The sequence below is a fragment of the Micromonas pusilla genome, assembly GCF_000151265.4.
Source record: "Micromonas pusilla CCMP1545 genomic scaffold MICPUCscaffold_9, whole genome shotgun sequence".
In the NCBI taxonomy this organism is placed as follows: domain Eukaryota; kingdom Viridiplantae; phylum Chlorophyta; class Mamiellophyceae; order Mamiellales; family Mamiellaceae; genus Micromonas; species Micromonas pusilla.
Window position 1 is genome coordinate 632,139 of NW_003315890.1, and position 15,827 is coordinate 647,965.

A 15,827-nucleotide genomic window follows, 5' to 3' on the forward strand; every position below is an offset into this window, starting at 1 on the left:
GCCGAGCTCGCAGACCGACTCCTCCGGGACGGATTTCGATCGCGCGTTCAGAGACGCGGGGGTGAAGGAGTGCTGGGGCGCGTTCAGAGACGCCGGGAGCACCGGGTCGCCGTCGAGCAGGGAGCTCGAGGTGTTCGAGAACGAGGTGGCGGAGAATAGAAAGACGGGCATCGCGTTCGCGCGCGCCGTCGACATGTGGTCGGTCACCGTCGCGGCCGCTACGGTCTGCGAGCCAGGGTGCGTCCCGGAGGAGTCGGTCTCGGTCTGCGAGCTCGGCGGCGAGGACGCGGTGTTTAGCATCCCAGCCTCGGCGTCGTCCTCGGGCGCGTCGAACGGCGCTGGTGGCGCGGGGGTGAGCGCGGGGGTGAGCGCGGGCGTCGGCGCGGGCGCGGGGGGCGCGCGGACGCCGTCGGTGGCGCCGGCGCGGGCGGTGGGCCGCGCGCCGGGGAGGTGACGTCGCGTCCGTCCGGCGCGCCGTCTTGTAATGCCCATCGTAACATCGTAGTCGTCGTCGTCGTCGTCGTCTGATGTGTCTCGCGTGCGTATAAGAATGGTTGGTGCTAAGCGTCGCGTCGCGTCGCGGTTGAAGAAAAACCGTTCGCCTTCCTCGAGTCTCCACCATCGCGGTCATCACATCCCGCCCGACAGCATCATGTTCACCGTCGCCGCGAGCGCCTCCGGGACGAACGTCGCGCGCATCTCCTTCCCTAACGCCGCGATCTCCGCGTCGTCCTTGTGCGCCATGACCGCCTTCATGTACGCCATGAGACCTCCTTGATCGTTCGGGAACCCAAACTTCGTGAACACCGGGGCGCACACCTCGGTCGCGACGGGGAGGACGAGCATCATGAGCATCATGATGTTGTCCGGCTGCGCCGCCATCGCCGCCTTCGCGGCCTGTGAAAACAAAACACAACACGTCCGGAGGGGCGAGGAGGGAATCGTCAGGCGAAGGAAGCGGCGAGGACGGCGCGATCGCGCGCTACGCGCGATCGCTTCGGACGCGTTCGACGCTTTTCGACGGACGACGATCGACGATCGATCGGAGGGACGGGTCCACCGCGCACGCACGTCCATCTTCGCGATGTTCTCCGGTTTCTTCAGGATCTCCATCGTCTGCTGCAGCGCGTCCTTCGCTTGCTCCGCGGACAGGACGACCGCGGGGGGGGCGGCGAAGGCGTTCGGGGCGGACATCGTGTTCGGCGAGGCGCGGGGACGAATGATTGAGATGGCGCGAGACGCGAAGCCGAAGAGACCGCGCTGGAGGTTTCACTACTGTACGTTTTCGTTCACACGCGTCCGAGCGGCGGCGGCGTTCGCGAAGCACCCTCATCTTGATCCTCATCGATCCTCTTGATCTTCATCTTCATCCTGATCGCCCTCGGTCGGCGGCGGCGGCGGCGGCGGCGGCGGCGATACGCCGCACCCCGGCTGACTCTCCCTCGGCTGTTTCGACGCGTCCGCCTCCATCTTCGTCGCGCCCTCAAACATCTTCTCGCGCGTCGCCTTGCACGCGTCCCACATGCTCATCGGGGGGTTCAAGTCCACGTCGAACGCGGTCGCTTGCTCGAACATGCCGTCCATGTGCACGACGTTCGCGACGTTCCACTGGGAGATGTCCGCGACGAACGACTTCGCGCCGCGGAACGTCATCGTCGCGTCCTTCACCCCGCCGACGTCCCAACGTTCCAACCCTCTCCCCGTGAACGCGGTCGCGCCGCGGAACATCCCGCTCATGTCCACGACGCCGCGCATGTCCCACGCGCCCAAGTCTCCGTCGAACCCGCTCGCGCCGCTGAACATCCCGGCCGTGGACGTCACCTGCGCGGTGTTCCAGTTGGAGACGTCGGGGTTGTAGTCGGCGAAGCCCGCGAAGACGCCGCTCATGTCCGTGATGAAAGACACGTCCCAGTCGCGCATCGACTTGCACTTGTGGCTCAGATCGCCGAGTTTCATGCAGTGCTCGATCGCGTGGCGAAGATGGCGCTTCGTCAAGAACCGCGGAGGGCTCGCGCCCTGAGCGCCCAAGGACGGGAGCGCGCCCGCGAGGTTGAAATCGAAATCGCCCCCTCGAGTCGAGACGACCGCGGCCGCGAACGCGGCGAGCACCGCGATCGCGGCGACGACGCGCGTCGCCGCGCGGGCGATCGATCGCGACGTCGACGGCGAAGCCTCCTGCGGCGCCAGCGGCGTGTTCTCGTCCAAGCGCGGGAGTTTCATGACGGCGACTCCTCCGAACGATGCCCGCGGTCCCGCGCGCGAACGGGTGTTACGACGCGGCAAACAGAACGGCCGAGGAACCCTACTCGCTCGGAGTAACCCTGAACCCTTACTACCCTAAAGGTGGTTTCGAGCAGCAGCGAGAGGATACGAAACGTAAACGCGTCGATGGATGAGTGCGATGACGTGGTGCGCACGTCTCGAAGTCTTCGGGACGACGACGCGCACGATGCACGCGACGACCGCAGCTTCCCGGCTTCGCGCTTCCCCCGCGCGCCTCCTCCTCCTCGGAGGCTCGCGCGCCGCTCGCCGCGCGTCGTCGCGCCGAGCCGCGACGTCGACGCCCGTCCGCGCGGCCGCGCCGTCGGTGCCGAGCGTCTACGGCAGCCCCGGGAGTCGGACGCAGATCGTCGAGTGGCTCGCGCTCGAGCTCGACGTCCCGATCAAGTCCGTGACGCTGAACCGAGCGGTCATGGCGTCGCCGGAGTACAGAGCCGTGCACCCGTTCGGGAAGATCCCGGGGTGCAAGGCGGAGGACGGCACCGGCATCTTCGAGTCCGGGGCCATCATGCTGTACGTCGCCGACCTCGCGGGCTCGCTGCCGACGCCCGAGGCGCGAGGCGCCGCCGCCGCGTGGGTCATCTGGGCGAACGCGACGATGTGGCCCGCGCTGGAGACGAGCCGCGGGAAGTGCGACATGCAGGGGCTGTTCGGTCCGGTGGAGGACATCCTCGGGCGGAGCGACTGGCTGCTCGGGGACGAGCTGTCCGTCGCGGACGTCGCCGTCGGGGCGTACGTCAAATACGGGCAGCTGTTCTTCCGGATGGACATCTCGAAGTTCCCGAACTTGTCCAAGTACATGGCCGCGATCGAGTCCAGGGACGCGTTCAAGAAGACTGTCGGCGGAGGGTGAGTCACGACGCGCGCGGTGGTGGGTGGAGGATCTAGTAGTCTATCATATTAACACGACTCGAACACCTCGACGAATCTCATCAGTCTAAAAACCGTCGAAAAAAAATAATAAATAAAACGCGTCCGTCTGTCCGTCGTCCGTCGGTCACCGTCTCGCGTCGCCCCACCGTCGCGCTCTCGCGACGACGTTCAGCGACCCGGTGACGACGACGACGGCGTCGCACTCGCGCGCGAGATCGCTCGCGGCGTCCATGGCTTCGCTCAAAACCCCTCTCTCGGCGATCGCGGCGACGTCCGGGCGAATGTTTTTTTCCCACGCCGCTCGCAGCGTCGCCGTCGCCGTCGCGCGCGCGCCGCCGCCGGCGATGGGCACGGACGATAAGAACACGGCCCGCAGCTTCGTCTGGTCGACGACGCGCACGATCTCCTGAAAGAAACCCTCGTGATCTTTATCGTCCGCCATCGCGACGACGGCGACGATCGCTTTCCCCGGGAACGCCTCCTCGACGGTCGCGAACAACGCCGCCGCCGACTCCGGCGTGTGCGCGCCGTCCGCGACGACGGGCGGATTCGGCAAGTCTTCGTAAAACGCGCCCTCTTCGTCGTCCGCTATGCACGTTTTCGCGCCTTTCGGCGGCGACGGCGTGATCATCTCGAAGCAACCCGGCGAGCGCCAGCGCGAGAGCCCGAGCCTGAGCGCGTCGTCCGTGATCGCGCCCCACGGCGTCGGCGCGAGCGCCCCCCGTCGCAGACGTCGCGCGACGCCGCCGCCGCCGAGTCTGAGAAATTCCAACACCCGCGTCGCGACGACGAGGTTATCGCGCTGATGCGGCCCCACGGTCCCCAGCGCGACGTCCTTCAGCGTCCTCGCCGAGCGCGCGGCGCTGTGAATCGTGACGTCCACGATCTGTTCGAACCTCCGCGCTTTCTCGCGCTCGACGACGCGCTTGAACGCGACGGAGACGCGAACGCCGCCGGCGCTCCCTGAGACGTCTTCGGAGACGAGATCGCCCCCCGCCTCCTCCACGCGCTCACGAAGCATCGCGTCCATCTCCTCCCCGCCCACGCCGCCGCCCCCCGGCTGCTTCGCGATGAAGACCGGCCGCCCCGCCTTGACGATCCCGCACTTCGCGTCCACGATGCTCCGCGCGGACCCGCCGAGCGCTTCGACGTGGTCGCCGCCGACGGCGACGATCGCCGCCGCCGCGAGATCGTCCGACGCGAACACGTTCGTCGCGTCCGACGCGCCGCCGAGGCCCACCTCCACGACGGCGCAGTCGGCGCCGCGGTCCGCGAAGTGCTTCAGCGCGATCGCGGTGAGCGCCTCGAAGTGCGTCAGCGCGCCGCGCTCGGCGTCCCTCGCCGCGCGAATCGCCGACGCGGTTGCGGCGTCGATCGTGATGCTGCCTCCGCCGCCTCCGTCCTTCTCCTCCTCCTCCTCCTCCTCCTCCCCCGGAACGCCGTGCACGTCGTCGCCGTTCCCGCAGACGATTCGCTCGCTGAAGGCGTGCACGTGCGGGCTCTTGTACGTCCCGGTGTTTATCCCCGCCGCGCGAAGCACGGCCGCGATCGCGGCGACCGTGGAGCCCTTCCCTTTCGTCCCCGCGACGTGGATCACGGGGCACGCGCGCTGCGGGTCCCCGAGCGTCGCGAGGAGCCTTCGCACGCGACCGAGGTCGAACGCGGCGTCGCCCGCGCCCGCGCCCGCGTCCGCGGCGGCGGCGGCGCCCTTGGGGACGCCCGCGCGCTCGTGGTTCGTGAACTCCTCGAGGAACGCGTCGACGTCGACGCGCGCGTCGCTCGACGACGACGACGACGACGACGCGAGGAGGCGCGCGAGGAATCGACGCGCGCCCGGCGGCGTCCGCGTCGTCGCGGCGCGTCGCGGCGAGAGCGCGGAGGCGAGACGCCGCGAAGACGACGCGAACATGCGCGAGAGCGGCGACATCGCGACCTACGTCGCGCGCGGCGCGGAGGGACGTGAGACGCGCGCGACGCGACGGCGCGGTGCCTTCTCGCGGGGAGCAGACGCCGACCTGCTGTGACCGCGAGATCTCATCAGCCCCGGGGCGGGGCGCGCTGACGACGATGACGGGAATTTCCGAGAGGAACCTCGGACGACCCGAGCCCCGCCGTCGCAAAGACCAGCGCGCGAGGAGCGTCCGGGGGACGGCGTCGCACCCCCGAGAGCGCGTCGCGCGCGCGGCCGCGATCTCGCGCGAGACGCGGCGGCCTCGAACCCGACCTCGCGGAAGAGAGAGACGAAGGTCGCGGGGCGTAGGGATTGATTGATTTCACAACGACGAAAAGTCGTCGTCATCGGCGAAGAGGACCGACCGCGCGCGGCGTCGACCCCTCGCCCGGGATGGCGCGCCCGCGCGACCGCTCGTCGACGTTCCTCGACGTCATGCGGCGGCAGTGGGACCCCGCGCACCGCCGTCGACCGTCGCTGCGCCACCCCGAGTTCATCCGAGGCCTCCGACTCACGCAGACGCTCGCCGCGCACGTCGGATGCGTCAACGCCGTCGCGTTCGACGAGCGCGCGACGCGCCTCGTCTCCGGCTCGGACGACCTCCGCGTGTGCGTGTGGGGCGTCGGCGCGGGGTTCCCGCTCGTCGGGAGCGTGCACACCGGGCACACGCACAACATCTTCAGCGCGGAGTTCGTCCCGGGGTCCAACGCGAGCAAGTGCGTGACGACGTCCGGCGACGGCGACGTGCGCCTCATCGACCTCGAGCGCGGATTCGCGTCGACGCCGCGGACGCCGCCGCCGCGTCGCGGCGACCGGCGATACTTCGATCGCGCGGCCCCGGATAACCCGGCGGCGCGATCCGTCTTCCACGGCGATGATCTCGAGCGCGCGGGGATGGGCATGAAGGTCCGGTTCGTCCCGCACCACCCGGACGTCTTCCTGACGACGCATCAAGACGGCCGCGTGCGGCGGTTCGACCTCCGAGCGCCGACGAATCGCTCCGGCGGCGGCGGCGCGCACGAGACGATCGTCGACCTGAGCGTCCAGGGGTCGCTGTCCGACATCGCGTTCGACCCGTCCGCGCCCGCGCTGTTCGCGCTCGGGTGCGACGACCCGTACGTGCGGATATTCGACGTCCGGCACGTCGAGAGTGGGGGAGGCGCGGACGGAGCCGGCGGCGCGTCTCGGCGGCGGCGACGCGGGCGGTCGCCGCGCGCGCGCGAAAACCTCGCCGGCGACGGGACGATCCCCGTCGTCGCGAAGTACGCGCCGTCCGCGCGGCACGGGTTCAACGCGCGGTCGCTGCGGTTCGACGGCGTCAGCGGGCTCGCGTACGGGAGAGACGGCGAGCTCGCGGTGACGTACCGCGGCGAGCACCTGTACGTGTTGAATCAACGCGCGCTCGAGAGAAGTCGCGCGGACGACGGGTGGAGCCGCGGAGCGACGGCGTTCGGCGGCGGCGGCGCGGGAGATGGACTCGGACTCGACCTCGACCTCGACCTCGACGCGCGGGAGATGGACGAGCGCGGGTGGCGCGCGTTCGCCGGAGCGACGACGACGACGACGACGACGACGACGTCGCGGTCGCCGACGCCGGGGACGGACGGCGGCGGAGGACGACGTCGCGAGACGTCCCCGGAGTTTGGGTACGCGTCGCCGCGAGAGGCGGGGAGCCGGAGCGCGAGCCGGAGCCCGGAGCCGAGGACCGCGGCGGGGGCCGTCGCGAGCGGTCGTCGTCCCGACGGAGACGCGCCGCTCGACGACGACGACGATGACGCGCGCGAGCGGCGCGGCGAGGGCGGGGAAGGGGACGGATCCTCCGAGGACGAGGAGGACGGCGGCGGCGCGGCCGCGCCCGCGACGGCGCGCGCCGACGCGGAGCGACGGAGCATCTCGCTGCCTCGGTCTCGAATCGCGTCTCCGGAGTTCGGCGGCGGCGACGACGGCGGGTGGGGTCTGTTCCCGGAGGACCCGCTGCTGTTCCACGACCCCGCGGTGCGGCGATACGTCGGGCACAAAAACGTCAAGACGTTTTTGAAGGGCGTCGCGTTTCTGTGCGACGACGCGTACGTCTCCACGGGGGGCGACTGCGGCGGACTGTTCATCTGGAGGAAAGACACGTGCGAGCTCGTTCGAAGGCTCCAGGCGGACGGGCAGGTCGTGAACAACGTGTGCCCGCATCCGCATCTGCCGACGATCGTCACGAGCGGGATCGACGACGAGATGCGCGTGTGGGAGCCGGGGGAGGGGGTGCACACGGCGACGATGCCGACGAGGGACGACGACGCGTCGGACGAGGATTTGGACGATTTTTTCGGGCGGGGCGCGAGCGGCGAGTCCGAGTCCGAGTCCGAGTCCGAGTCCGAGTCCGACGACGACGGAGATCACGTCACGGAGATCACGGAGATCACGTTACGTGACGGAGATCACGTCGCGTACGGAGAACTTTTTCTTCCCCCGATCGAGAGGACGCCGACGTCGGAAGAGATCGCCGCCGCGGAGGAGGAGGCGGAGGAGGACGCGCCGCCGCCGCCGCCGCCCGCGCCCGAAGACGGGGAGATCGAGCCCGCGGCGGACGAAGACGACGAGGGATCGGGGTCGGGGTCGGACGCCCCCGAGCGTAAACGCCCGAAAGCGGCGTAGCGATGAGCGAACGAATTCTCTGGTGACGTCTTCACGATCATAACCGCGCGTCCCTCGCCGCGGCGGCGTCGCGATACGCCTTCCCGAACCACCCGCCGTCGCCGTCGCCTTCCTCGCCGCCCCACCTCTCCCACGCCCCACCCCCGGCCGCGTGCAAACTCGGCGGCGCGGCGACCAGCAGCCGCCGTCGCGCGGGCGGCTCCGGGGACGGCGGCGGCGCGTCGTCGTCGTCGGTGATCCCCGTCACGTTGACGATGATCACCGCGACGATCCCGCACGTCATTATGAACATCAACGTCATGATGCACTTGTCCGTGGCCAAGGCTTTCGTCAGCGACTTTATCACCTTCATGGACTTCTTCAGCGAGAAGTGAATCTCGTCCAAGTCGTCCACGACCTTCTCCATCTGCGCCGTCTGCTTCGAGAGCGACGCCGCGGTGAGCGTCCCCAACTCGATCGTCTGCGCGACTTGTTTCCGCGACCGCGCGACGCTCTCCTCCGTCTCGCGCATCTTACTCCGTCCGTAGTCCACCACCTGCGCCATCTCCATCGTTTGCAGCTCCACGTCCGTGGGTTCGACCACCTCGCCTCTCTTCTTCTTCTTCGACGTCGTCGGCGGCGGCGGCGGCATCGGCGGGAGCGCGGCGTCCTCCGCGGGCGAGATCTCGCTCGCGGGCTCTTCCCTCTTTCCTACTCCGCCTTTTTCGCCCGAGCCCGCGTCCTTCCCGCTCGACGCCGCCTTCGCGGCCGCGGCGGCGGCGAAACCCGCGGCCGCGGCTTCCGGCGCTTTATCGTCCGCCATCGCCGCCTTCGCGGCGATGTCCGCCTGGAGCGACTTCTTCTGGTTCACGTACCGGTTCAGCTCCTTCACGAAGTCGCGCTTTCGGTCCGCGATGGCGTCCAAGTCTGCGCTCGGGTCCTCCTTCGCGACGCGCTCGTACTCCTTGATGAGGACCTTGCTCTCGGCCATCTTCTTCGTGACGGCTTTCAGGTGCGCGGTCGCGTCCGCGGGGTCGCCGGAGATCTTCGCGTCATCCTTGAGACCGGACCTGGGGTGGGAGGAGGAGGAAACGAGACGGCGCGTGTCAGCGGAGAGGGCGCACGCCGCGGCGCATACTTCATCGTGTTTTTTAAACGCGGCTCGAGGACGCGCGCGCGCGCGGAGCGATCGCGAGGCCGAGGACGCACTCTATCTTCGCGTGCACCGCCTTGATCTTCGCGTCCAACTCCTTCGTCGTCGACATCGCGTCGAGCGGAGACCTACGCGCGGCGCAAGGCGCGTCGTCTTCTGATCGTTGTTGGCTCGGAAAATCTGGCCAAACGGCACTCCGGACTTGACTGGCGCGAGCGCGTGCAAGCAGAGTCGCTGGCAGAATATTAGGGCCAGCTGTAACAGAGAGCGCCGACGGACGCGGTCGCGACAGCCTGGACTACGTACGCACGCTACGGTCGCTCCTCCTCCTTCCCCTCGCGCTCACCCTCCCCCTCGCCCCCCCCGCGCTCCACCCGCTCCGCCCACTCCGCCGCCTGCGCGTCGATCAGATCCGCGCCCGTGAGCGAATCCAACGCCTTCCTCGCCGCGAGCAGCACCAGCCCGGTGCCGTTCGCCGCGTAGACGAAGGTCGCCAGGTACGCCAGCCCGTTCACGATCGTCCGCACCGTGATCGTGATCTGCCGCGCTTGATAGGACTCCGGCATCAATCGGCCTTCGAACGACTCGCCGATGACGACCGCGAACTGATAGAGCGCGAACGAGATGGCGAGTCCGGTGACGCCGCCGACGAACGCGTCCTTCGCGCTGAGTTTTTTCGACTTGGCGAGCTGCTCCGCGTCTCTCCGCTCGCGCTCTTCTTTCTGCGATGACGGAGGGGTTTAGGGTTTAGGGGTGGGGGTGGGGTTAGGGGCGCGATGGATGGGGTCAAGGGGTCAGGTCAGGGGGGTAGGTTTAAGGTTAATTGACGGACGGACGGACGACCGGCGCGGACGCGCACCGGCAACGCGTTCGCGACGCGGAATTCCTTCGCCCTGTTCCCTCGCTTCTTCACGACCCTCACGAAGTACCACGCGCAGAAGATCGTGAACGCGAACCCGAACGCGTTCTGCAGCGGCGTCGCCTCGTCGTCCGGGACGCCGATGCCGTCGTACCCCTCGTACGCCATCGCGGTGAGGCCCGTGAGCGCGTTGTACGCGACCGCGGCGAGTATCGACATCGACATCACGCCGCCGACGCCGGCGCCGGCGCCGTCGTCGTCGCCGTCGGTCGCGGCGGCGAGCGCGTCCGCCTCCTCGTCGACGCGATGACGCCTCGCGACGCTCGACGGCGGCGGCGTCGCCGACGCCGCGGCGACGTGGTCGCGCCCCGCGTGCGCGACCGCGCCTCCCGTCGCGCGTCTTCTTCGGAGAGCGGGCGACCGTGTTATCCAATACGCGGCGGGAAGCGCCCTCGCGCGCGCGCCCGCGACCGCGCCGCGGCGTTCCCTCGCGTCGCGACGACGCGCGGCCGAGCCGAGCGCGGCGACGCGAGGCGCGATGCGCGCGAGCGGTGATGCCATCTCGTCGAGCGCGCCCTTCGCAGTGACCTCGGCCTCGAGCTCGCGCCCGCGTCGTCCTGTGATGAATGAACTCTCGTGCCGTTCGAAGCGAAAAGTTGCAATCGTCGTCGGTCTCCTCGCGCGCCACAACAGAAGCGGCGGCACCATGGCGTCGGTCCTCGTGACGTCGAACGTGCCCGCGCGCCTCGCCGCGCACCGATCTCGGCGCGGCGGCGACGCCCCCGCGCGCGGCTTCCTCGTGGGGCCCTCGTCGTCGCCGTCGGACGACGCGCGTCGCGCCGCGGCCGTGGTGGGATCGATCTGCGCGATCGACGACCACGACGACGACGACGCGACGGACGCCGCCGCGGCCGGCGACGCGCCGCCGCCGCCGCCGCCGCCGCCGTTCGCGCCGGCGTCCTTCCTCCCCGGCGGACTCGAGATATGCGGCGCGTACGCGTCGTGCGCGGACGGCGAAGACGCGCGCGAGGCCGCGGAGGCGCTCCTCCGATCCCTCGACCGCGACCTCCTCGTCGCGTCGACGTCGACGTCGAGATCCTCCCCCGCCCCAAGGGGGTTAGTCCTCGCCGTCGCGACGACGGACGACGCGGACGGCGTGGCGTTCTTCCTCGCGGCGGACGACGCGACCGCGGCGATAGAAGACGTCGTCGTGGAGACCGCGGAGGAGGGCTGGCTCGAGCGCGAGTACGCGACGCTGCGGTGCGCGATGAAGGTGCCCGTATTCGGCGGCGATCGACGCGCGCGCGTCGACGCGCTCGACGCCGCGGAGGAAGAGGCGAGCTCCCCCGGGATGGTGTTCGCGCTCGACTTGACGGGGGATGACGGGGAGGGGGACGACGCCGTGGCGGCGGCGCGGGCCGGCGGCGGCGGGGGGGGGAGAGGAGGGAAGAAAGGGAAGAAGGGCAAGGGCGGTCGAGGCGGCGGCGGCGGCGGCGCGACGACCGCGAGACCTCCGGCGACGATCGTCCTCGGCCTCGGCGGCGACTCGGACGCGGCGTCGATCGCGTCGTATCTCTCGGACGTCGCGACGGACGTCACGCCGCTCGTCCGCGGCGGCGCGTCGTCGGCGTCGGCGTCGCCTCCGCCGGCGCCGACGTTGACGTTTTCCGGACGCGCCTCCGGCGGCGGCGGCGACGCGGCGACGCCGCGCGCGGAGTACTTCGCGCGCGTCGACGCGCTCGCGTACGTCCCCCGCGCCCGCGCGGACGGCGCGCTCGCGTCCACGGCGCTCCGCGCGTCGCTCGCGACGCGCCTCCGCGCGATGAAACGCCTCTCCGACGCGATCGGCGCGCCGAACGTCTCCCGCGGCGTCGGATCCGTCGCCTCCGAGACGGAGCCGCGGTCGCTGCACTTCCTCCCCCCCGGGCTCGAACACTACGTCACCGTGGAGTACCCCCTCCCCAAAGGCGACGCGCTGCGGACGAGCGCGACGGCGGATCCGGACGAGGACCTGGAGAGGACGCGCGCGAAGGTGCACGAGGCGTTGGGCCTGTCGCTCGACCGACCGCGCGTGCGCGTCGCGAACGCGTTGGGCCGCCGCGTCGAATCGATCGCCGGCGCGAAAGGGCCCTTCAAGCTGCGCACCGTTCACGCGGACGCGCGCGTGCCTCTGCCTCCCTCGCACGTCGTCGGCGGGACCCAGCACTTAGTCCAGGGCGGGTACGACTACCACCACTACATGCAGGACGGTTTCGACGACAGCGGCTGGGGGTGCGCGTACCGGTCGTGTCAGGTGCGTTCTATGCACTGGTCCCCATACGGCCGCGTCGGCGTGGTGAACGCCGATCCTTAAGGACTTTGCCCGTCGTGTCTCTCCGCCCATCCCTCGGTTTCAATCCCCGTCCTCGACGCCTTTCAACTCCAACTGACGCCTTTCAACTCCACCCCGACGTTCGCTTGTATATAACGCCCCTCAGACGCTGTGTTCGTGGTTTCGCGTCAACGCGTACACGACGGCGCCCGTGCCGACGCATCACGAGATGCAGTCCACGCTGTGCAGGATCGGCGATAAGCCGTCGAGCTTCGTCGGGAGCGCGCAGTGGATCGGCGCGATCGAGCTGTCGTACGTCCTGGACGAGCACCTGGGCGTGTCGTGCAAGATCATGACCGTGAGCGACGGGCTCGACTTGCCGTCGAGAGGTCGCGAGCTCGCGCGGCACTTCGACGCGGTCGGGACGCCGATCATGATGGGCGGCGGGCAGCTCGCGTACACGCTCCTCGGCGTGGACTACAACGAGCGCACGGGAGATTGCGCGTTCTTGATCCTGGACCCGCACTACGTGGGCGGGGAGAACGCGGCGGCGATCATCCCGCGGTGGTGCGGGTGGAAGAAGTGCGAGGACGTCTTCGCGAGGGCGTTTTATAACCTTCTCATGCCGCAACGACCGGCGGGGTTGTGACGACGACGCGACAGAGGGAGGAGGACGCGGGCGCGCGGCGTGCGGCGCGCCGGCGGCGCGGCGCGGTAGATTAGCAGAGGCGCGGCGTCGTCCGATGACGCCAGATGGACATGAAATATGTAGTACGCTACCATCTCCGATCTCCCGCGTCCCTCCCGACCGGACGGACAGGACGAACTCGAAGCGAAGCGACGGACGCGTCGACGACGTCAGATCACTTCCCGAACCCGAACAGACCCTTCTTCTTCGGCTCCGGCGCGGGCGCGGTCTTCTTCTTCCCGAAGGAGAACCCGCTCTTCTTCGGTTCCGCCGCCTTGGCCTCCGCCTTCTTCGCGCCGAAGGAAAACCCCCCGGTCGCGCCGCCCTTCTTCGCCGCCGCCTTCGCCTTGTTCTCCGCGATGAGCTTCTTCTTCGCTTCCATCTTTTTCAGGTAGTCCTCCTTCGGCATGTTGGGACCGAAGCCGCCGAGGGCGACGACGCCGGTGACGCGCGCCACCTTGGTCGGCGCGCGCGCGATGACGGGGCGGGACGCGACCGCGGCGCTGAACGAGAGAGCGGACATCGTGGGTGGGCGGCTGTGCGAACGAGAGTGTCGTCGCGACGGAATCGGAAAACGCGTCGCGTCGCCGCGAACTCGAGGCTGTGAACGCTCCTGAAGGCGCTTTCGGTGACGTGGGCGAATCCGCGGATCGTCCTCGTCCGTCGCCGACGCGGGGCAGAACGCGCGGCACGACGCGAGGTCACGCCCGCCGCGGTGCTACGCGTCATCAGATATGACTCTCGTGTCTAGACTCGCGAGCGTGTCGTGCCTGGGAAGGCACGCGACGCGCGGCGGCGTCCTCTCCCGAGGCGCGCCGGTCGCGTTCGCCTCGCCGAGCGTCGGAACGACCACGACGGTCCTCGCGCGACGCTCGAGCGCGGGGCGCAGGGCGGCGCCTCCCGGGGTCGTCTCCTCGTCGCGTCGGTTCGTCGTCGCGCGCGCCGCGGTGTCCACGACCGCGAAGGACGAAGCGTCGACGTCCGCGGCCGCGGCGTTCAAGCGCCACGAGCGCATCGCCGCCATCAAGGTGCGCGCCGGCGTCGCCGTCGCGTCCCGATCCTATCCATCGAGCGACGGAACCCGCGCCGAGGCCGTCATCGCGATTCGAGTCGCGTCGCGTCGCGTCGCATCGCGTCGCACCGCGATCGCCCGCCCCTCCGCCCGCCCCTCCGTCGTCGCTCGCTCACCGTCGTCCGGCCCCGACCCCAACTCGAACCACCGTCCATCTCCGTCAGGGCTCCGACGGCGGCGTCTCGCGCATCGGCGACGCCGTCGAACTCCGCGGCTGGGTCAGGACCGTCCGCGCGCAAAAAGACTTGTCCTTCGTGGAGGTGAACGACGGCTCGTCGCTGTCCGGCATCCAGGCTGTCGTCACCGCCGACGCGACCGGCGCGGAGCTCCTCGCGGACGGCGCCATCACCACCGGCGCGGCGGTCGTCGTCCACGGCGTCGTCGTGGAGTCCCCCGGGGGGAAGCAGGCGGTGGAGGTCAAGGCGACGGCGGTGGAGCTCGTCGGCGGCGCCGACGCGTCCACGTTTCCGCTGCAAAAGAAGCGCCACACGCTGGAATTTTTGCGCGGGATCGCGCACCTCAGGCCGCGCACGAACACGATCGGCGCGGTGACGCGCGTGAGGAACCAGCTCGCGTACGCGACGCACACGTTCTTCCAGAGCCACGGGTTCCAGTACGTCAACACGCCGATCATCACCGCGTCGGATTGCGAAGGCGCGGGGGAGCAGTTCCAAATCACGACACTGCTCAACGGAATCGACGGGCCGAAGGGCGCCGACGCCGCCGCCGCCGCCGGTTCGATCCCCGCCGCCGGCGGTGACGTCGACGCCGCGAAGGCTGCCGCCGCCGCGCAGGGCGCGGTCGTGAAGGACCTCAAGGAGAAGAAGAAGAACGGCGACGCGACCAAGGAGGACGTCGACGCCGCCGTCGCGACGCTCCTGGAGCTCAAAGCCGCCGTCGAGGCGATCGAGCGCCCGCCGGCCGGCGACGCCGCGACGCCGGCCGGCGGCCACGGCGAGGTTCCGCGGCGTAAGGACGGGTCCGTGGACTACGCGAAGGACTTCTTCGGGAAGCCGTCGTACATGACGGTGTCCGGGCAGCTCAACGCGGAGATTTACGCGTGCGCGATGCGCGACGTGTACACGTTCGGGCCGACGTTTCGCGCGGAGAACAGCAACACCTCGAGGCACCTCGCGGAGTTTTGGATGGTCGAGCCGGAGCTCGCGTTCTCGGACCTCCAGGACGACATGGACTGCGCGGAGGCGTACTTGAAGCACTGCATCTCGCACGTGCTCGAGCACTGCGACGAGGATTTGGAATTTTTCGAGAAGAACGTCTCCAAGGACAACCTGAGGGAGCGCCTACGCGGCGTCGCGACGACGCCGTTCGCGCGCATCACGTACACGGAAGCCGTCGAGCACGTCCTCAGCGCGAAGAAGAAGTTCGAATTCCCCGTGGAGTGGGGCAGCGACCTGCAGTCCGAGCACGAGCGGTACATCTGCGAGGAGGTGTACAAGGACGTCCCGGTCATCGTGCGCGATTACCCCAAGGGCGTCAAGGCGTTTTACATGCGCGAGAACGACGACGGGAAGACCGTCGCCGCGATGGACGTCCTCGTGCCGAAGGTTGGCGAGCTCATGGGCGGGTCCCAGCGCGAAGAGCGTCTGGACGTCCTCGAGCGAAGGATCGAGGAGGTGGGGTTGGAGAAGGAGAGCTACTGGTGGTATCTGGACTTGCGCAGGTACGGCTCCGTGCCGCACGCGGGTTTCGGCCTCGGGTTCGAACGCCTGGTGCAGTACGTCACGGGGGTGGAGAACATCCGAGACGCGATTCCGTTCCCGCGGTACCCGGGCAGCGCGGAGTTTTAATTATGTGAAGGTAAACATCATCGCGTGAGTGCGTGCGACGCGCGACGCGCCGACGTCGCGGGTTCGCGTCTCCCGGAAAAATCACACCCGGTAGCCCTGCCAGCACCCGACGCGACGCGCGACGCGACGCGACGAGCCATTTCCAGCCTCGTCCTTTCGGGCCCCATTTTCGGTTCGGTCCTCGTCCGCGCGCGCCGATCGTCGCGCGTC

The 15,827-nt window shown here is 69.5% G+C and overlaps 10 protein-coding genes across 10 annotated transcripts; 4 read left to right on the top strand and 6 right to left on the bottom strand.

Annotated features, from left to right (window-relative positions):
• Positions 1–630: 630 nt before the first annotated feature.
• Positions 631–1,194, bottom strand: MICPUCDRAFT_60781 (uncharacterized protein; the record flags this gene model as incomplete). Its single annotated transcript, XM_003061198.1, has 1 exon — positions 631–1,194. One exon carries the CDS (start codon positions 1,192–1,194, stop codon positions 631–633), a length of 564 nt encoding a protein of 187 aa, XP_003061244.1.
• A 147-nt stretch (positions 1,195–1,341) lies between these two features.
• On the bottom strand, positions 1,342–2,220 carry MICPUCDRAFT_60782 (uncharacterized protein; the record flags this gene model as incomplete). Its single annotated transcript, XM_003061199.1, has 1 exon — positions 1,342–2,220. The coding sequence occupies one exon, from the start codon at positions 2,218–2,220 to the stop codon at positions 1,342–1,344; it is 879 nt and encodes a 292-aa protein (XP_003061245.1).
• Positions 2,221–2,401: 181 nt separating this feature from the next.
• On the top strand, positions 2,402–3,133 carry MICPUCDRAFT_60783 (uncharacterized protein; the record flags this gene model as incomplete). Its single annotated transcript, XM_003060932.1, has 1 exon — positions 2,402–3,133. One exon carries the CDS (start codon positions 2,402–2,404, stop codon positions 3,131–3,133), a length of 732 nt encoding a protein of 243 aa, XP_003060978.1.
• Positions 3,134–4,222: 1,089 nt separating this feature from the next.
• MICPUCDRAFT_19807 (uncharacterized protein) lies at positions 4,223–5,062 on the bottom strand (the record flags this gene model as incomplete). The annotated part of the gene is made up of 2 exons (XM_003061200.1): positions 4,223–4,558; positions 4,622–5,062. Coding segments are annotated over 2 exons (777 nt in total), but the record flags the coding sequence as incomplete, so codon positions are not given.
• Positions 5,063–5,497: 435 nt separating this feature from the next.
• MICPUCDRAFT_60785 (uncharacterized protein) lies at positions 5,498–7,728 on the top strand (the record flags this gene model as incomplete). Its single annotated transcript, XM_003060933.1, has 2 exons — positions 5,498–7,534; positions 7,573–7,728. 2 exons carry the CDS (start codon positions 5,498–5,500, stop codon positions 7,726–7,728), a joined length of 2,193 nt encoding a protein of 730 aa, XP_003060979.1.
• A 27-nt stretch (positions 7,729–7,755) lies between these two features.
• On the bottom strand, positions 7,756–8,991 carry MICPUCDRAFT_60786 (uncharacterized protein; the record flags this gene model as incomplete). The annotated part of the gene is made up of 2 exons (XM_003061201.1): positions 7,756–8,796; positions 8,936–8,991. The coding sequence occupies 2 exons, from the start codon at positions 8,989–8,991 to the stop codon at positions 7,785–7,787; spliced, it is 1,068 nt and encodes a 355-aa protein (XP_003061247.1). The 3' UTR covers positions 7,756–7,784.
• A 199-nt stretch (positions 8,992–9,190) lies between these two features.
• On the bottom strand, positions 9,191–10,299 carry MICPUCDRAFT_60787 (uncharacterized protein; the record flags this gene model as incomplete). Its single annotated transcript, XM_003061202.1, has 2 exons — positions 9,191–9,601; positions 9,712–10,299. The coding sequence occupies 2 exons, from the start codon at positions 10,297–10,299 to the stop codon at positions 9,191–9,193; spliced, it is 999 nt and encodes a 332-aa protein (XP_003061248.1).
• A 145-nt stretch (positions 10,300–10,444) lies between these two features.
• MICPUCDRAFT_60788 (uncharacterized protein) lies at positions 10,445–12,698 on the top strand (the record flags this gene model as incomplete). The annotated part of the gene is made up of 2 exons (XM_003060934.1): positions 10,445–12,031; positions 12,216–12,698. 2 exons carry the CDS (start codon positions 10,445–10,447, stop codon positions 12,696–12,698), a joined length of 2,070 nt encoding a protein of 689 aa, XP_003060980.1.
• A 214-nt stretch (positions 12,699–12,912) lies between these two features.
• Positions 12,913–13,260, bottom strand: MICPUCDRAFT_60789 (uncharacterized protein; the record flags this gene model as incomplete). The annotated part of the gene is made up of 1 exon (XM_003061203.1): positions 12,913–13,260. One exon carries the CDS (start codon positions 13,258–13,260, stop codon positions 12,913–12,915), a length of 348 nt encoding a protein of 115 aa, XP_003061249.1.
• Positions 13,261–13,471: 211 nt separating this feature from the next.
• On the top strand, positions 13,472–15,617 carry MICPUCDRAFT_63451 (uncharacterized protein; the record flags this gene model as incomplete). The annotated part of the gene is made up of 2 exons (XM_003060935.1): positions 13,472–13,765; positions 13,974–15,617. 2 exons carry the CDS (start codon positions 13,472–13,474, stop codon positions 15,615–15,617), a joined length of 1,938 nt encoding a protein of 645 aa, XP_003060981.1.
• Between the last annotated feature and the right edge of the window lie 210 nt (positions 15,618–15,827).